Source organism: Anolis sagrei, chromosome 2 (assembly GCF_037176765.1).
Source record: "Anolis sagrei isolate rAnoSag1 chromosome 2, rAnoSag1.mat, whole genome shotgun sequence".
NCBI lineage: Eukaryota > Metazoa > Chordata > Lepidosauria > Squamata > Dactyloidae > Anolis > Anolis sagrei.
Window position 1 is genome coordinate 130,998,418 of NC_090022.1, and position 20,945 is coordinate 131,019,362.

At 39.2% G+C, this 20,945-nt stretch overlaps 1 protein-coding gene across 10 annotated transcripts in view; it reads left to right on the top strand.

The window, feature by feature from the left end:
* The window catches only part of BAIAP2 (BAR/IMD domain containing adaptor protein 2), a 137,689-nt gene that overhangs the window by 40,530 nt on the left and 76,214 nt on the right, over positions 1-20,945 (top strand). For all 10 annotated transcript variants that reach the window (XM_060764298.2, XM_060764291.2, XM_060764289.2 and 7 more), the window contains one exon: positions 4,348-4,434. In XM_060764298.2, the coding sequence (XP_060620281.1) occupies positions 4,348-4,434 (87 nt within the window). The remainder of the gene's footprint in view (positions 1-4,347; positions 4,435-20,945) is intronic.

A 20,945-nucleotide genomic window follows, 5' to 3' on the forward strand; every position in this document is an offset into this window, starting at 1 on the left:
ATTATGAATTTCAATCTGCTATGTAATATCGTATATTTGAAGAGATAAACATCTTGAGGAGTAAAATGTGCAGCACACATTTAAACATAAAATCAATGGCAATTAGTGTGATATGTTTAGTAACTGGGATAGCAGAATGAAAACTAGAGAGTACTCCTATATCTTTAGTGGCCATGTAGAATTTTATCAGATGTTGTTTTTATGCAACCTGGTAGTAACAAATAACACATGCCGGAACTCCCTCTTCCATGCAGCAATTAAAGGTACAAGAACCCTCTCTGTCTTGCCCAACTCTATTAGAATAAATAATTGCTTCAGAAGCTCTGACAGAAAAGGCTTGCAGAATATGAACTTGGCATATAATGGAACTTACAGTCAGGCCCAGTTATTCTCAGCCATGTCCTCTGGGTAGGTGATAAGGACAAGAACTTTTAAGAAGCTAGTTAAAATGACAGTCTTCTAATTCCTTACTGTTTCCAAAACAAGCATGCTGCTATATTATATTAGTTATATTGCAATGGTAACTTAAGAAGGAATGTCACTCCTTTGGTGGTACAGAAGCAAAAGTTTAAAATACTTTTATAGTTACAAGACTGTAGCCTCACAAAAGTGTTGTCTGGTTCATGCTGGTGCTGCCTTATGCTGTGTTGTGGGTGTTGAGGAAACATCAAGTTAAAGGGGAGGAGAAAATGTTTTGTAACACAGGTTGATGGCTTTTAGTATTCAGAGGGTTTTGAAAAAGTAAAACCACACATTTCATTACTTTCAGAGAAAGTTACCTTTAAAATATGCACCTGTAACTGGCTACTTCAGTGGAGCCTTGGAATTTTAAATGCAAGCAAAGAAATTATGAAACACAGGTATTTAAATCTATAACAGTTTATAAAGAGGCAATGCTTTGCTAAACAAGAACTGTGCAGAAAGTTCTTGTGATTAAGAGGAACACACTCCTTTCCTGCTTATCTGATCAAAGTGGCGTTTATACAGTTGGAATGTCCACAAACCAAGCTAAACTCTATGAACTCTGTTTCAAGGTTAGTGATATCTGGTTGCTTCGTTACATTTTTGAGCTTGGGTGAGCTAGTGTTGTCAAGGATGTATGCGTGGTTTTAGGTCCCCTCCCCAAAGACATAATTCAGGTAACGAATGTCCTGTTTACTTAAATTGTCACTCAGATCCATTGGATATCTTTGCATTTTGACAATGCTGCATCCAATATTCATGGAGGTGGGGATATAAGACCACATCAGAGCATGATACAAAGCCCATACTTCCAAATTTCTCAATGTTCTCCCTTCTAAGTTCTTGTGGGTTTTTTCAGGCTATATGGCCATGTTCTAGAGGCATTTCTCTTGACGTTTCGCCTGCATCTATGGCAAGCATCCTCAGAGGTAGTGAGGTCTGTTGGAACTGGGAAAAGGGTTTATATATCTGTGGAATGACCAGGGTGAGACAAAGGACTTTTGTCAGTTGGGCTAGGTGTGAATATTTCAACTGACTACCTTGATTAGCATACAATGGGCTGACTGTGCCTGGAGCAAACTCTTCTTGAAAGGTAATTAGATGTCCCTGCCCGTTTCCTCTCTGCTGTTTTTGCTGTTGCAATTTTAGAATTTTTTAATACTGGTAGCCAGATCTTGTTCATTTTCATGGTTTCCTCCTTTCTGTTGAAATTGTCCACATGTTTGTGTATTTCAATGGCTTCTCTGTGTAGTCTGACATGGTGGTTGTGAGAGTGGTCCAGCAGTTTTGTGTTCTCAAATAAAATGCTGTGTCCAGGTTGGTTCATCAGGTGCTCTGCTATGGCTGACTTCTCTGGTTGAAGTAGTCTGCAGTGCCTTTCATGTTCCTTGATTCTTGTTTGGGCACTGCGTTTCGTGGTCCCTATGTAGACTTGTCCACAGCTGCATGGTACACAGTAGACTCCTACAGAGGTGAGAGGATCCCTCTTGTCCTTTGCTGAAGGTAGCATTTGCTGGATTTGTTCTCCCTTCTGCTTTTCTGTAAAAATCGGCTAAGCTCTTTTGAACATCCTTCCAATGTTTGAACCCAGATTTTTAATGCAATGCTCTGAGAAGTATGTTCTTCTATAAGAAGTATGTTCTGCTCTAGCTTTCCACTTTTTTAATGGTTGTCCTGATGGTGGCTTTTCTGAAATGCATCTTTCATCATTCATTTCTCGAAATTATCTGTAATGTTCAGATCTGAAGTTGCTAATGAGAAGCACGATCTCAGTGTTATCAAGTGGTCTCCTCTCTTTCAGTCTCCCAGACATGAACGCGAATACAAAAGCTGAACATATTGACCCAATAGTGCTGATTTATGTTAGAGCACTGAAAGTTTCATTATACAGGCAATCCCTGAGTTACAAAAATCTGACTTACATCTGACTCCTAGTTACACCGGAGACCCCGGTAACGCAGTGGGTTAAACCCCTGTGTCAGCAGGACTGAAGACCAACAGGTCACAGGTTCAAATCCGGGGAGAGGCAGAAGAGCTCCCTCTATCAGCTCCAGCTCCTCATGCAGGGACATGAGAGAAGCCTCCCACAAGGATGATAAAAACATCAAATCATCCAGGCGTCTCCTGGGCAACGTCCTTGCAGACGGCCAATTCTCTCACACCAGAAGCGACTTGCAGGTTCTCAAGTCACTCCTGACACGACAAAAAAAAAAGTTACAAATGAGAGTGAAACAACAGGAAATGAAAAGAAATCTACCCCTAGGAAGGGAAATTCACTCCTGTAAGAGTTATCATGGGAAAAAAGGTGTCTCCACTGAAACTTTATCACCATTCTTTGTTGCCACAACAACCAAAAAAATTCAAAATGCAATTGTCACAGTGATAGAAAGTTAGGTGAAGTCTTCTGAACAGGGACACAGACAGCAAAACACATATTTCAGAAGTTTTAAACTTTCCGTATGCTATCCAGAACTAATATGTATACATTTTCTACCTCCATACCAATCTACAGGGCATACCATATCTTGTTGGTAAGTTAGGGACTGCTTGTACATCTGTTCCCCCCCCCCTCTAGTTTCCAGTTATTTTTCCAGTCCTCATGCTCATAGAGGCATAGTTGAAAGTGTAATTGCAGAGTGTGCTAAACATTCAAAGCTAGACTTCTACAGCTATATGTATTTCTCATCTTCTTTGCTCTGCACTCTTCCCAGGAGTCACGTTTGATTTTATTTACTTAGTTACAAAATATAGCCCTTTTATTCCAAAAGGCATTAAAATCAACACAGTTTATAAGCTGGTTTGCACTAAAATATATTAAGCTCTTAGATTGATGTAATACACCAATTTTGGAACCAGTCCCAGAAACACATTTGTTTGCATCTTCTGTCTACCATAAATATGCGTATACTGCATTATATTTCAGATGTGCTGCATTTCACGGACCCTTACACAACTGTATGATTTTAAAGAGTGAAGTTGACTTTTTCTTTCAACATTTCTCTCTTCTTGCCAATCATTTTTTGGAGCTATTTCCTGCATTTTATTAATATTTTACCTTATTCTCATTGCTTTTTAATGTCATTTTAGAAAAGTAGTTTGTACTGAATTAACTCAGAAAATGGACAAGCAGAGGGGGAAATGGACAAAATCTTGCTGTTCTGTGTAGACTCAGGTCTACTGAGAAATCCTACTCTGTGTCCCATAAATTAGGCCACGGTGAGAAGACATGGGAAAGAGTCTTTTCAGGTGTAGCACCATTGTTTTGGATGCTCTCTCCATTGTCGCCTGATAGGCACCAACATTGTTTTTATTAAAACACCAAGTAAAAACATGACTGTTTACTAAAGCCTTTTGACCTAACTGATATAGCCCAACATTTTTATGCACAAAGCTTTATTTTTAAAATTTTAATTTTTTTAAATGGAGCTGAGTGAACATTTTTAAATTGTCAGCCCGTTTAATATGTATTTTTTACTATTTAAAATTGTGTTAACTTGTTTTTTATTTCTATACCGGAGCCCCCGGTGTCACAGTGGGTTAAACTGAAGACCGACAGGTCAGAGGTTCACATCCAGAGAGAGCATGGATGGGCTCCCTCTGTCAGCTCCAGCTCCCCATGCAGGGACATGAGAGAAGCCTCCCACAAGGATGATAAAACATCAAAAACATCCAGGCGTCCCTTAGGCAATGTCCTTGCAGATGGCCAATTCTCTCACACCAGTCACTCCTGACATGAAAAAAAAATCTATACCAAACTAAGAAACTATAATATCAAGAGTGATATAATATTTCAGCCCATTAAGTAAGCCCTACTTTAGTAGAGTTGTTCAAGGAGCTTTGGAGTCAACAGGCCTCTGACAGCAATATGTGTCTTTCCATTTCTAGGTGTGACATATGCAGCAAAAGGATACTTTGATGCTCTGGTGAAAATGGGAGAACTGGCCAGTGAAAGCCAGGGATCTAAGGAACTGGGTAAGTTAAGCATCTGAATACCATCAGTAGAATTGGATGTTAACCCTAACAGATGGAACTTGCATAAAACATTACTTTCTTTTTGTAATTTACATGGCCAAATGGTCACTGCAGTATTGCTGCTTCCACAAAGCCAGTTCTTGATTTTCAAGCTCTTTTTTATGTCGATAACAAGATGGAGCAGCCCTTAACAGATTATAATTGTAAACATTTTTGTGACAATCCCCTCCATTCATATATCCCTTAACACGATTAAAGATTCTAGTAGTAGAGGAGTGTTGCAAAATTACAAGAGAAATGTTACAACACTTTAAATGAAGTTTTCAACTCTGTTTCAACAATTAGAGCAGTTCATTAATATGTATGGACGACAATTTGAGCACCTTATATAACATAGTAATTTAAGATGGAATCTGTAACCCTTATTATAACATTTATTCTTTAATGTAACTGTATTTACTTACCCTTCAAATAATCGATATAGGTACTATTAGCTGTTAAAAGTGTATACATTTTGAGATACCCAGTATATGTATAATTCACTCTGAGACAAAAGGCCAAATGAGTAGTTTGGTGACAGGGGGATCAGACCAATGCTCTAGACCATTGGTTCTCAACTTGTGGGTCCCCAGGTGTTTTGACCTAAAATTCCCAGAAATCTCAGTCAATTTGCCAGCTGTTAGGGTTTCTATGAGTTGAAGGTCAAAACATCTGGGGACCTAGAGGTTGAGAACCACTACTCTAGTCAATAGTAATAGAGAAAACGTTACTACTTTTTTGCTTTCCTTATCCTTAACTGTAGGTTTGGTGATCAAGTGATCCTATTGATTGATTCCCTGTTTAGCATTTCTTTAGATGCAATGCAAAATACTCAAGAACTTTGAGTAATTGTCTTCAGCTCCCTGACATAATTTCTGTAACTTCTTTGTAGCAAGCCAGTTTATTCCAACCCAACAAGCTATGATTTTTATTTCTGAACTATCACACTACTTGTGTGCCATAAACACAAATGGGAATTCTATGTGGATGGCAAGCAAAAGAGGTTGTGGTTGAATTAGTTTCCTGCTTTTTTCTCTCCTTGAATGTCATTCACGTTACACCAAACATGCAAGGCTCATTTATAATTTAGTATTTACTGTTATGTAATGGCCTGTTGTATCATGTAATTAGAAGAATATGATTTTAAGCTTGTAGCTGAAGACCAGAAGAGCATGTAAGATTTTGGCTCAAGATATGCCAACAAACACAAGCCAAAGTCTAAAAGGATGTAGTGTTGACTGCCAAAAGGGGAAGGATTATGGCACAAGCAATGCTTTGTCCACAAAGATAAATCAACATTCCTTATTTGTAAGGGGAGAGTGGAGTTCAAAATTATCCCAGGATACCTAAGCAGTATGGCTTAACACAGAGATCAAACTCCTATTTCAGGCATGGTTAATGTTTGTAGTACAGGGCTTGTGTTTAAAAGAAGGAACAAACTGGCTTGAAACTTTATTTGTTCGAATGCTCACCCTCTCAAGGCTTATCAAGCTAAAACCACTCCGGCAGCTGAACTAATCGAATTGGTCCGAGGTTTGATAAAAAAATGTTACAAGGGGCATTGTACATTAAACACATTCTTTTAAGTGATTGATGTGCTGTTTCATATTTAGTGTAGAAATTTAGTTATTAGTCTTACAAAACTTTTGTTAACACTTAGAAGAATGAGAGAAGGCATCAAGGACAGGATATAGAACTCTATTGAACTTTGTATAAGTGATCTTGGGAATTGTTCCAAAATGTGTATGTGTGTGTGTGTGTACACCTCAAATTCCCATGCCCCACCTTTTTACCATGGTTTTTTTTCTGCTGCATTTACTAGCTGAACATGAAGTTAATAAATGTTGTGATAATAATCTAAGCAGTCAAGCAGTTTGCTTAGCAATATTGCATATGTGAAATGTGGGAAATTATTTTTTTGAGACTAATTAACCAAACTTTTCTAACATGACTATTGGACTTTGGTGTTTTGCATACTGATTACTAAATAGTTGGAGCCATTTAAATTAGCTATATGCTTTCCTCAATGTATTGCCATCTTGGGCAGACAGCTGAGCAGCAAACTATTGTTTGGCTTGTTGCCAGCATTTCTGCAGCAACAAGAAATGCTAGTGGTTTGTTTTTGATGTGGTTGTATATAATGAGAATTTTCATTATGAATGGGTAAATGCTGTTTATATATTTCCTCCCTTAAAAGTTGTGTAGGGTTCTTGCTTCCCTCAGGCTCCATTGCTTTGTATTTGTGACCCTTGAGTGATATGAAAAGTGGTGCCCAAGTTAACAAAAGTTCCAGTGTCAACTTCTCCATGGGGCAGAGAAAGGAAATGGACAACTACCTCCTGGTGAACTATTTATAAAGCTGTTATACAGAGCTGTAGAAGTGGTCCAGTTTTCTAGCATTGCTTGTAATGATAATGGGCTAAATGTGTGTTTATTCTTATTCTTCGTCATAGAAGTTAAACCTTCAGGCCTTTGTAGGAAAGATGACAGGTTTGGAGCAAGAAAAGTGATTTGTTCAATCAGAAGTACAGATTGAGACCACAAGCATTTCCAGGAAAGGGCTAATGTGCATGCAAAGGAAACATTTTTTTAGACCGCTGCTATTGACAGGTCTTCATGGAAATTCTTTGACAGTTTTCTGGGGCCTTTCTGACACATAGCTGAGGAAGAATGACAAGTAAAAGCTTGGAATGCAAGCAGTATAAGCAGTGAGTTTGGAAGTGTATAGTATTATCCTGTCTAGAATCTCACATAATTTTTCTTCTTGAAGAGTGTTACAGAGAACCCTACTCCTTCATTAATATTTCCTTCTGTCTTTTAGGTCCAGATATCTTACAGGAGACTTAATTTGATAAAAGAGCAATACAAATATAGCAATAGTTGTACAGCCTTCAGAATACAAGTTATAAACACATATACACATAACATATGTCAGGAGAGGAAGCAGTTTCAAACATCTTCACACTGTTCCAAAGACTGTGAGTGAAGGGAGTCCAACATAGACGGAGACACAACCCCAAATTCATGGCTGTTGTTACCACTGATGAATTTTCAATAGATCAAAGCTCAACCAAGACCTCATTTGAAGAATGAGAAGATGATGCTAATATAGAAAAAATACACTTAACTTCTCTAAATACAGGAGCTTGAGATTAGTATTTTGCATTGTGCCCAGACAATCTGCGCTTAGAGCTAGATAATCTCCTAATTTATATAAAAACCTGTATGATTGTACTTGTGTGTTGACTTAAGCATACCAAGCTAAGGCTTCTGTTAATCTTAGTTTTAAAAACATAGCTACAGCTTCAATATTTGGAGAAATTATGTTTCAGGACAGAATTCTGGTTTTTGTTCTCTCCTTGCTCTGCATGCCTTTTCTTAAGTACATTGGCTTTCAGAGGGACAGCAATGGTCCTATTAGATCAGACATGGGCAAACTTCAGCCTTCCTGGTGTTTTAGACTTCAACTCCCAGAAATCCCAATCATTTTATTGCCTCTTAGGAATTGTGGGAGTTGAAGTACAAACATCTGGAGGGCTGAGGTTTGCCCGTGCCCGTGTTAGATCCACCATCACATCTGGTCAGAATAGCCACAAGCACTGTTTGCAAGTCTTTATTAAATAATTGTTTGATTCTTATTTGTGACCTGATCAGAGTTATTTCCAATTCAGATAGCATAATAAATCTTTGATGATGATGATGATGATGTTGATGATGATACTACTACCACTATTAATACATTTTATTTGTTACCTGCCTTTCCTGATGGCTTGAGACAGGGTACAATAAAGTCAAAACATATCAATATAAATGGATACATATATCAAAACACATTATTATATAAAAAGCAAACAAACACATTCACTAAACACAGAGTACAAAGATCACCATATAGCAGCAATAGAATGTAATCCAAAAATCATGATTTAAAGTTGACTGGGTTGGCCTGCCGGAAGATATGGCTCTTCAGCTAAATCTTCAATTCTGATATCTTGTTTAGTTGTCGGATCTCTTTCAGCAGATCTTTCCAGTCTTGTGGCAAGTGGTTTAAAGGTCCTCTGCATGACGGTTGCAAGTCAGGTTTTGAAAGACTCCAGTCATTTCCTTGCACTTAGAAATGGGTATTTTTCAATGAGATGGGAAATGGTTCATTTGCCTGTTTTCAGTCTGTATTTCAGTGTGGATGTGCATGACCCGTCTTTTCAGGTGCTGCTTCTGCCACCATTAATCTTCAGCTATCTATCTTTACCTTTTATTTATTTTTTGTTGTTGTAACTCGTAATTTTGAACTTTTGAAATTTTGCAATTGCACTTTTAAAATAAAATAAAAACACCCCTGAGATGTGGGCATTCCATGGAGGATGGAAGGGGAGGAGACAAAACCCTCCCATGTGATGAGAAATGAAGTGCAAGGTTTGACCAAAAAAAAAAAAAAAAAAAAGGAGATCCTGTGTCATTGGGGTGTATAAATTTTCCATCTTCTTTCAAGATGTAATGCCACAGAATGTCATAGGAAGATGATTATTCCCCCAGTTTTTCCTCCTTGTGGGATAAAGTCTTGAGTGAGAGCTAATATTAGGAATGTTGCACAGTTTTGTTCAGGGTATTTTGCAAAATCTGGAATATTGCTGACATAATACTAGTGTTATCCCCTATTAGTCCTACTATAAATATATCTAATTCCTCTATATCCTGATACATAAACACCAGTTGGCTTCCTAAGCATCGTCCTTCAGGCTTATTGGAAGAGAAATTAAGGTATCAGGCTTTCCTGAGTGTTTCAGTCCTGAACATCACGGACTTTACTTTTGAATGCATAGAAATCTTTCAGAGAATGCTCTGTATCACACCTACATTTAGATGATAGACATTTGTGAAATAAAATCTGTTTGATTTTTCTTAATGTTGCAAAATTCTATCCCACTATTCCCAGCACATTTGTGGTTCCCACTAGAGACTGATCTAGTGTTAAGCAGTGACAGGGCGGACAGTTCCTGAGAACTGTAGGGCATTTATTTGCTTAGCAGCCTCCATGTGACCAAAACCTTGGAGCCCTTTCCCTGTTTTGTGAGAAACAGTACCTTTGCATTCTCAAGAATCTATAAAATTGTGGGAAGCCTGCTTAATTCTTTTAATCCATAGACAGAATTCACAGACAAATGCTTAGTAAACCCACAATCCTATTAAATGCCAGCTAGGTGTCTATTGTAGTCTCGGATGTCTGAAAACAATGGCAAAGTGTTAGGCCAGTTGGTGTTGTCCAGATGTTTGGCCTACAACTCCCAGGTAATTGCATGGGCAATGAGTTAAGTATTGTGGGACTTGTGTAGGCCACAACATTTGGAGGGTACTAGTTTGCTTTACCACTGTAGTAGTGTGTTATCAAGACATGGTTATGTCATCCAAGGTTTGTTTTTTGTTTTTTTTGTTTTTTGCATTATGTCCTGAGAAACCAGGTATTTTGGTATGTGTATTGCTGTTTCAAGTAAATTCTTGTCAGTACAATGAGGGTTTGTATGGGTTTTCATGAAATCTCTGAGCAACCTTTCTAATCCTCATGAAGCAGCCACCCACATTTAATTCCTTCCTTAGTCTCAAAATCCCTCCCCCGACAACATTCACCAACTGTTTGAGCTGCACAGTAAAAGTAACAATTGAGCCTTCTGGCTTTAATAAGTTCTCTGATTTATTGGCCTTTTTGGGAATTGTCCTGAAGTAAAGGCCATAAGGACTCTTAGAAATGTCTTTCCAGATTCTTAGTTAATCTACTATTCAAACAATATACCCTCTTCTGCTCACAGTCAACAATTCTCTTGGGTTCAATCACAGCCCTGGGCAGATAAATGGCATCTCCTGAGCAGAGGAGCAGAGCCAACCTTCTTGTCATCCTGCCTTGAAGGAGGCTTTTTGTTGCTTGAGGACATCTTGTCAAGAAAAGTGCCAGATCAGTGTCCTTTTGTGCTTCTTTTTTATGATGGAGTAAAGAGACTAATGTGCATCTTTTCCTGCACATTAGTCTCTTTACGTCAGGAGGTGAAACGTCAGGAGAAAACTCTGCTAGTACATGGCCATACAGTCCGGAAACCACACAACACTTCAGTGATGCCAACCATGAAAGCCCCCGACAAGACATCTGATGGATAATGTATAGCCCTCCATTATTTTCAGCAGATTATATTTGAAGATTCAGAGATTTTTGTCTTTCTCTCTAAGAAATTGCTGCAAGTATTTGGGTTACTCAAATGTTGTATGTATGTTTGCTTAGCAGGTGTGCATTTCCTTTACTATATTGAAATTATGAGATATTGTGTACACAAAACTATGTGATTGATTGGGGAAATGCATTGTTCAGGATCGGTTTTGCAAAATTTGTAAGTCTTAGGTTAACATCAGACAGTGTGAGACACAAACCCTGTGTAACTTTCTGCTAGCTAACATGCTAAACCACAAGTGTATACATTGCTTACAGAGGTGCTTTGAATGTGATTTTCCTGTTTCTTGGCAAGAGGTTGGACTGGCTGACCCACGAGGTCTCCTCCAACTCAATGATTCTATGAATAATATTTGTGGATAATGTTAAATAATGTTGTCTTGTTGGGAGCTTTCATGGTTGGAATCACTGGAGTGTTGTGCGGTTTCCAGACTGCATGGCTGTGTTCTAGCAGAGTTTTCTCCTGATGTTTCACCTGCATCTCTAGTTGGCATCTACAGACAGTCTGATGGTATATATACTCCACTTCCTCTACCATCATCAGATCCTCTGAAGGTGCAACTACAAATGCAGGTGAAATGTCAGGAGAAAATGCTGCTGGAACTCGGCAATACAGCCTGGAAACCACACAACACTCCAATGTTGTCTTGTTTATAAGCCTCGAGGTCCACAAGGAATCTTGAAATATAGTGGATACGGAACACTTAAACATGCAGATACACATTTATTGCAGAAAACCTGTTTAGACCAAGTATGACTTGTATTCCTGGTGCAAAGCTGGTGGAGGTTTACATACTGGGAGTGTTCAGGGTGTGTTTGTGTGTCAGTTGCTGAGCCCGAGACATTTGACTGATTAGGCAGTTCCCTAGGCTGAAAGTGAGAGAGCTTGTGGGTCACAGCTTCTCCTTCTGTCAATTTTCACATTCTTCACCAGCTTGCTATTCCTGAGAATCAGTCCAATTGCTTCCAAAAATACAGAAGTTGGTAGAACAGTATGCAGTTACATCACTAAAATTGTTTACATTTTTTCTAAAATTGCACATTCTATAAAAAGAAGGGTTACTTTCTGTTGTCATGATTTCCCCAATTAAAAAACTCACACTGCTCTTTCATTCTATGATTATCACTACAAATGAAAACCATATTTGGGGGAAAATCAACAATTGTCAGGTCGAAAAGTAGAATTTAAACATGTTTACAGAGTTAAGACTTGAACAGATTGCTATTCATAGACAGCCCACCTGGATAACAGTAGATTGTAAGTAATGAATGAGTTAACGCTTAATGCTGAATCAAAGGTGAACAATCTCTGAGAGTCCATTTGTTGGCTTTGAGGCTGGCAAGGGGGTGCACTGAGTAACCTAAAGCATTTTTTTTCAAAAGCAGAATACAGAAATCCACTCCTTTTTTAAAAAAGTGTTCCTCCCACACAGCCCAAAAAGATGCCACAATGAACTTTAGATTTAAAATGGGAAGTGCTGCTCCTGGGACTCTTTCACAGCTGGGAGCTCTCCGCTTTTGATTAATTTTATTTTTGGGAGGAGCGGTTCCAGGAAAATCCGATGTGGGGTCAGCAAGCACATGAACACCTTGGTGACCTTATTATCTGTAGGCTGTTATTCCCTTTGTTGTGATAAAACATGGCTTAGCCTTGTGAGGATGAATAGTAGCAAACCCCCCTCCAATCTCTGTTCTTTCCTTTCCCTCAGGTATAGACTTCAGGTGTAGTCAGGATGCTTTTAGTCTCATTTTAAATTCACTATAACGTATTGTAATATCTAGACAAATTTTGAAGCTAGCTTGAAGCGGTAGCTTACTGGGCTGTTTTGTTCATCCATAGTTAGACTTAATTACAGTTTAAAATTTGAACACAGTGTTAAATTGCATGCAACCAACCTAAAATGAAGCAAACCCTCATTTCTTATCCTCTAGTCTTGTTATCCTCATAATACTATCCCAGAAATCGACTTTCTGTGTGAATGCAACTTCTATAGATGCTATGATCTCCATTCAGTTTCACTGGCAAGTTTCTTAAAGGTAGTTAACTTTCCACCCCTTCCATTGGACTTCAGAGTTCATAGGCAGTGGGTGTCAGAAATATTAAAAATTAACTAGGTATTTTAAATTACAAAAATGTGAGTCAAGCACTGAAAGGGTTAAATGGATGCATTGACTCAGCAAAAACTGGAGTTCTATTTAAGCAGGTGTGCCTGTAGCTTAGTAGGCCTCTGTGTTAGTTTGCCTCAGTGGGAGAAAGGTCTCATACTGTGAGGAGGCCTCAGTTGAGTGGTTCTCAACTTATGAGTCCCCGGGTGTCTCGGCCTATAACTCCCAAAAATCCCAGCCAGCTTACCAGTTGTTAGGATTTCTGGGAGTTCACAACCATCTGGGGACCCACAGGTTAAGAACCACTTAGTCTGTGAGAGAAGGCCTCACAGTGTGAGGTAGGCCTTAGTGTGTGAGAAACGCCTCTGTGTGAGGTAAGCCTCGGTACAAGAAGGCTGTCGTGTGTTAAGCTCCAGTGTGAAGGTTGAACTTTATTTGTGTCATGGAAGTCTTGCTCTTGTAAATAGTGCAACCATATTATTTTACTACAAAGAAAGGTCTCCTAAGGAAGATATAACATTGGTCTGTGTGTTTTTGTTCTTTTTATCACTTTGGACTACTTGTGCTGGGTCACACTGTTGCTGATAAGTTACTCTGCTGTGCATTTATGAGGAGGGTCTTTTGTTGTTAAGCCCACTCACCCAACAGTTAGCTCTGAACTAACATTGTGGTTCCTGTGGTAGGTGGTATTCATTGCAGTAAAACTTGGTGATGGCAGTTTATTAATATTCTGCTACATTTTCTCACTCTTTCCCCATGTTTCCTATATTTTTAGTAAAATTATAATAACAAATATGTATTAAAACTTTGTATTTCTTGTCGATTTTACATTACACTGCAGCAAAAAAGGTTATGCTCTTATACAGTGGGAAATTTTCTATACTCACCTCCCACAATATGTTTCTAATCAAAATAGCAACTTTTACTGAGTTGTAAATAGCACCAGATCTCAACTGATCTTGGAAGCTAAGCATGGTTGGTACTTGGATAGGAGACCATCAACCAAGACCAGACTATATTTCTGAAGCAGGAATGGAAAAACCACCTCTGAGTACTTCTTGCCTAAGGAAACTCTGTGAAACTCATGGGCTCTCCATATATCAGCAGGCAGCTTGAAGGTGCATACACACACAAATGGAAATATGATGTCTATGGACATACTGTGTTATTTAAGGTGATGACCTAATTGTAAAACATTCTTCCATTTAAGCTCCTAAAACAAGTTAGTTTCTATGACCAGTGAGTTATCAGAGGGTTTTAACCAAACAATTGTAGTTTCGATTCAGCATAATTAAGGACTTCAATTGCTGTGCAACATTTTTTAAATAATGTTGTCATACAAGTTTTCCTGTTAGGGAGGAGGACAGTTGATTTTATGATTGAAAGCTCATGTGCAAGAGCCATTGCTCCTGTGCTGATGGATGAATCTTTGTATGGAAGGCTTTAATAGATCCCTGGGAGCTGAATCACTTTACATAGGCATATCTTTGAAATTCTTTCCCTCTTCATAGTTTTCACTTTTTTCATAATGACATCTTGCCAATTATTCTTAAGGTAAAGGTTTCCCCTTGACATGAAGTCTAGTTGTGTCTGACTCTGGGGGGTGGTGTTCTTCCCCATTTCTAGGCAAAGAGCCAACATTGTCCGTAGTTGCGTCCAAGGTCATGTGACCGGCATGACTGCATGGAGTACTGTTACCTTCCCACCGGAGCGGTACCTATTGATCTATTCACATTGCATGTTTTCTAACTGCTGGATTGGCAGAAGCTGGGCCTAACAATGGGAGCTCACCCCGCTCCTGGATTTGAACCACTGACTTTTCGGTCAGCAACTCCAGCAGCTCAGCAGTTTAACCCGCTGTGCCGCCAGGGGCTCCAGTTATTGTTTATCGGGGGGGAAAGGTATGGTTGGGGGACCCAACCTTAAATAAAGAGAAACAATAGATGTACATTCTTAACTACAAGCTACACTTTCAAGGAAATGTCAGACATTTCCATAGGTTACAGCTCCCCCCCCCCCCTGTTTTTTGTCTAGGAAGAGATACTTGCAACAATCTTGTATTTAGAGTTCAATACGACTCCCTTTCCATTCTGTTGCTCAAATGTGGGTCATAACTTCAAATCCCATTTACTTTAGAACCTGCGGCTGTATTTCTAAGAGGTGTCCAGTTGTCTGGACTTCTTAGGAGTCATCCTTTTCCTTGCGTTACCAGTTCGCAAGCATGTCGTTTGTACTGCTTGAAAAGTGAGATGTCTGAAGTACTGACACAGTGGAGAGTGATAGTATTTTACGATAGTAATATTTGAAGGATATAGATTGTATCAGACAGTTGGGAATAGTAAAAAGAGAGGAATTCGTTGGATTTTAATTGAAAGGAAATGGGAGAATAGCAAGGTAAGTGGGAAATGCTATGATCAAAGCCTTTTATTAGATCCTACCTGTATGCTCAGAGATACTGTAGAGTACTCCTCAGCCTATCAGTGTAGGTTCTTCATGTTATGTTTCAGAATAGCACTGATTGTTGGTTTCTCATGCTCTGCTTCAGAGTCTCACTGAAAGTCCTACCTGAAAGCAAAGTTGATATCCTGAGGGCAGTATCCCTTAGGGCAGTGGTTCTCAACCTATGGGTTCCCAGATGTTTTGGCCTTCAACTTCCAGAAATCCTAACAGCTGGAAAAGTGACTGGGATTTCTAGGAGTTGTAGGCCAAAACACCTGGGGACCCACAGGTTGAGAACTGCTGATTTAGGGCCTTTACTCTGAAGACCATTCTCTCATTAGTCAGAAAGAATCAGGATCCCATGAGGAAAAATATTTGGCAGCACTTCCTTTGATGACAAATTCTTAAGATTATTTTCTGATGGAACTCCTTTACCTCCATTAGTTGGGCTATGGGTTTAAAAAACAAACAAATGAAACCTCTTCTTGGATTTTGATGCTACAATGAAAAACCATTTAATGCCTTAGTTACTCTTGTTAGATACAGAGGAGATGTAATGGGTAGAAGCAAGGAAGCATAAATATTGGATGCCTGAAAAAGGTCTTTGGGAGTGTGTGTGCAATATTCCTCCACCCTCTACAGTATCTTCAGAATTGAAGGAACCTAGAATATCCTTTCTAACATGGCTTCTCAATTCTGTGGATTTCTATTTTACCTGGATGAACCTGGACTTGGAAAGGAGTTAATTGGAGATGTCAGCATGGATTTTCTTGTAGCAGATTTTCAGAATAAAATGCCATTTTTGTGCTCAGCAGCCAGTAATGCAAAGCCTTTATATGTAAACACAAAACCCTCACACTGGGATAAGTTGCAAATACCTCCAGCTTGAATCAAAGGTGTAAAGCCCTGGACAACTGCTTGATGAAGGAAGGAGGAATGTAATTGCTCTGAATCAGATTACACCTTGCTCGTAAAGCATTTAGTGGTATTAAAAGTAGCACAGCAGATGTAGAAAAAGACTGATCCTTGTCAGTTATTGTGATAAATGCCTCAGCAGAGCTTATATCACAGTTCTTCCTGAGCACAGACAAATTACCCTGAACTGCCTCCTCTTAAGTGTGACTGCCGTTGCCTTTGACCTAGATTCAAAACCTTTTTTGCAAGTGCCTCTTTCAAATCCTCCCCAGAGGGATTAATAAATCCTTTAATTGGATTTGTACCTGTCTCATGTATCTGCTTTCTATGGCAGCAGAAACAGTATGGTGATAAACATGGTGAATGTGGAAAGGTCATCTGTCTGGGTAAAGGAGTTAACATGATGACAACAGATGTATAACGGGATATGCACTTATTTGAGCAAACTAATGAAGATTGCAATGACCTGAACATCGCTGAGCACTTCAGTTTGCATTCCCATCATATGAATAAATCAAAGGCAGCCAAATCTCATGCAGCTAATCTTGTTCAGAGATAGTCAACAGTAGAAATGTCTCATGAGCTGAAAGTTGGAACTGCCTACCTGCCATGGTCTACACAAATGATGTGCACAGCCCAGTGAGTTGTGGTTCCCAAGACAGTGCATCTGGTGCTATGCTATGTGATGGTGTTGCATGGCTATTTATTTAAAAATCCAAAGGTCAAAGGTTAAAAATATGTATAGCAAAGGTTGAGTTTCATGGTTGCTTGTATTCTCCATTCTCATATAGAAGGAATAATTATATATGAGGAGTCCGATTTGTTGATGTAAAAATAGACAGGGGTACTGGGTTGTTGTAGGTTTTTCAGGGTATATGGCCATGTTCTAGAAGCATTCTCTCCTGATGTTTTGCCTGCATCTATGGTAAGCATCCTCAGAGGTTGTGAGCCTTGATTAAGCCACTGGTCATATCAAAATCTTAATTTTGGCTCCAAGCCTGCAGATGGTTTCCATGTATCATATCTACTCATATATTGCTTCAAAATCCTCTGTGGGCTTTGGCTACCTTTGCCAGTGGTTTAGCAAAAGTTTTTGGTCTTGATCTGGAGGGGACTGAAGACACAATGTAAAGGTCAGAAACCAAATACCACTTCATTCTTGGTTATAGGTGTTGGTGGGGAGACTAAATTACTGATTCAACTATTCTTAGGGCTCTTTGAGCTTTGTAGACATGCAGAATACAATTGCAAAAAATACGGAATGGCAAGTATTAAAACTGGTTTCTCCTTAGATCTGGACTGCTCTGTGAAGAGTGGCAAACATGGAAGCTAACCTGGCTAAATCTGTTTGTCTCTGGCAGGGAGGGATTGTTCTTGGCTGAAAGTATTGACATTCGTGCTTTGCCTAGCAGAGGAAGAAAGTATTTTGCTTGATGCTCCTGAATTCATGACAATGATTACATTTTGTCACTCACACTGAGTTTCCCAGAGAACTGTAAAGGATTACCTTCCCCAGGGTTGATTCTGTGAGCAACACACAGACATATCTCTTGACACATTCAACAAGATAAAAGAACGATAGCAGGAGAATACAAAATCCACATTTCACTTGTACAAAAGGTCCTGTGCTTGAGCTTGTCATTAATACTTCGCAAGTAGGGAGAGGAATGACGCAGTTATATGGTGTCAACTCTGCAAACATTAAACAACAACAACAATTTATTTATTTCCCATCTTTTCCCAAAGAGCAGGAGAAGCAGAATTAGGTGTAGATAGAAAGTTGCATATCACTTTTACCATTAGAAACATAGACACTTTACCAGGCAGTCTCCAGCTGCCGAGACATGAAGGCATGTTATAAGATGGGCTTCACCCTCTTTTGCTTGTATGAAAAATTTGCTCTCTTGCATTGTAACATGCCAAAATAAACACTGATGCAACTGAGTGAAGACAGACTGCAGTGAAAAGGTATACACAGAGACATGAAGATGCCTTTACTTATGAACACCCTGACAATTTGATGCCAGATTGAAAATAAATTACTAAAACAGGCCCTGATGTTGTCAGTATCTCATTGGGAGAAAGGCCTCTGCCTGTACATAAAGTGAGCAAAATGTGTGACTCCCCTGAAGACTACAGGTCTCCCTTTTTCTTTTGGAAAGCTTGCTGAGCAGCAATGTAACTTTTGAATAGGTCAGTGTTCCCTGTGCTGTTTACATCAAAAATCCTCTTCTCATTTTTGGTTTTTTGGCAAACAGGGTGATCATTGGAGTATCCTGTGGCAGAATGCTCAGAATGCTAAATTCAGGACCTGGGGTGAATAAGTCTCCTATCTTTGCTCTTCCGCACCCACAGGCTTACGTCTTTGGATGTACTCCATACAGTATGTGCATCACTAATTTCTAAATTGTTTTGGAGAACTAGAATATTAAGAACACAAGACCATTCCCTGGATCCATCATCTGCCAAATTTCTGTTTTGGAAGGATCCACATGATTCCTAGACAGATAGCTGCAGCTTCCCTTCTCTTGGAAAGGAACCCAAGGATGAATGTGTTTTGGGAAAACAAAACATGGATGACGATGTGAAGCTTCATGGTTTTGAGAAGCCTGGTTCTAGATATTGAGGCTTAATTGGCATATTCTTGCAATATTTGCTCTTCTAAATGGGTTTAGTGACATTAGATCCAACATAATTGCTGTTTGGCTACACTGTTTAAATAATTCAGCATTCACTGTATTTGAAGCAAGGAAAGAAACAGTGTTTCAATTTAAACATAGCAGCCTCCCATTTATGTACTGTTCAAATGCTGATGTGATCGGTTTCTAAGTTACCAGTAGCAAATATGCTACTGTTTTAGGCTCTATTTTATTTGTTTTGATTTCTGCACTTATCACAGAAAAATGTTTAATAATAAAGAACATGGTATTGATAGTATGTAACATAACATGCAGGCTCCAATATGTGTACCAGGGAGAGGAGAGCGGATTACGTGGTACAAGATTATAGTAGTAGCTATCGCAGCAAGACTTCCTAGTGCCTGTTTCTCCATGGAGCGAGGGTTGCCAGATGTACAAGCCGGATTTAGAAAAGACAGAGGAATGAGATACCAAATTACCAATATCTGCTGGATAATGGATGAAGGCAGGGAGTTTCAGAAACCTCTCCCCCCCCATCTATTTCTGTTTTATTGATTATTTTAAAGCCTTTCACTGTGTGGATCATAATAAATTGTAGCAAGTTCTTTGTGGTATGAGGATATCAAGTCACCTTGTCACCACTTTCAAGGTGAAAGAAGAAAGTGCAAAAGCCAAGGTTATGGCAACCAGACTGGCGGATAACTGGCAAAATAGAGGGAGAAAACGTGGAGGGAGTAACAGACTTTGTATGTCTAGGTGCGAAGATTACTGCAGACACAGACTGCAGCCAGGAAATCTGAAGACGTTTCCATCTTGGGAGGAGAGCAATGACCAATCTCGATAAAATAGTGAAGGGTAGAGACATCACACTGGCAATGAAGGTCTTCATCGTTAAAACAGTGGTATTCCCCATAGTAACCTATGGATAGGATGCTGTTGAACTGTGGTGTTGGAGGAAACTTCTGAGAGTGCCTTGTACCGCAAGATCAAACCAGTCGATACTTCAGGAAATAAAGCCCGACTGCTCATTGGAGGGAAGGATATTAGAGGCAAAGATGAAGTACTTTGGCCACTTCATGAGAAGACAGGAAAGCTTGGAGAAGATAATGATGCAGGGGAAAATGAAAGGAAAAAGGAAGAGGGGCCGACCAAGGACAAGATGAATGGATACTTTCCTTGAAGTGACTGGCTTGACCTTGAAGGAGCTGGAGGTGGCCACCGTTGACAGGGAGCTCTGGCATGGGCTGGTCCATGATGCCATGAAGAATTGGAAGCAACTGAACGAATAAACAACAAACCTTTTCTCTTTGACTACAGATTCTTTTATGTAACAGCTGAAGTGGCAGCAGGGCCCTTAAGCACGATGGCTGTTTAAAAGCAAAAGGTTTCATGAATTTGGAGGTGAATGAGAGGAGGTGAATGGAGAAAGGAATGACAGGGAGTGGGGAAGGATTTTAAGCCCTCCTCTTTGCCTCCCACCTATCACTTGCTACTTGATTTGATTGACCCATCCCCAAATAATTTCTGGAAGAAGAAAAGACAGTTGGTTTTATTGAACCAATCTCATAATCTTAAGGTTCTCAAAGTACAATCCTTTTACAGGTAGAAAAGCTGCTTAGGGAACTACTTAGAATCAAACTTCAGAAATGTCTGGATCAGGAACTCCTAAACCATCGACTGACAACATGATTTTAAGTGAATATTTGGAGGAGGCCTCAGAAATACGTGTAGGCCACAATGCACCAGGCTTTTCTGAGAATAAGCAGATAGACCATCTTTTGATGCATTTGTTGTTTTTCTTTGAATTCCATTGGGTATTGCTCCTTTTGCAAATTGAATAGTAGCATCTATCATTATCAATTTATAAAGTGTTATCAATATAGATGGCACTTCATAAGTAAAAGAAGAACAAAAGAGCTTCTTGCCCTTAGGCTTACAAATTAATTAAGACACAACACCAAAAGAAAAAGGGATGACATTACTTCCTCTGCAGTGATCTCTTTTAAATTAGGAAAAATTACATTGTATGTATTATGCTGACTGAATATTAAGTTGACCTGTTTTAGGCAGTCTCCAGAAGCACATTTGATGACCAACCATGAAAATAACGAGACCAGACTGTTTCTCCACATGATCCAGGAACAAGTCCAAAATTTTCTGAG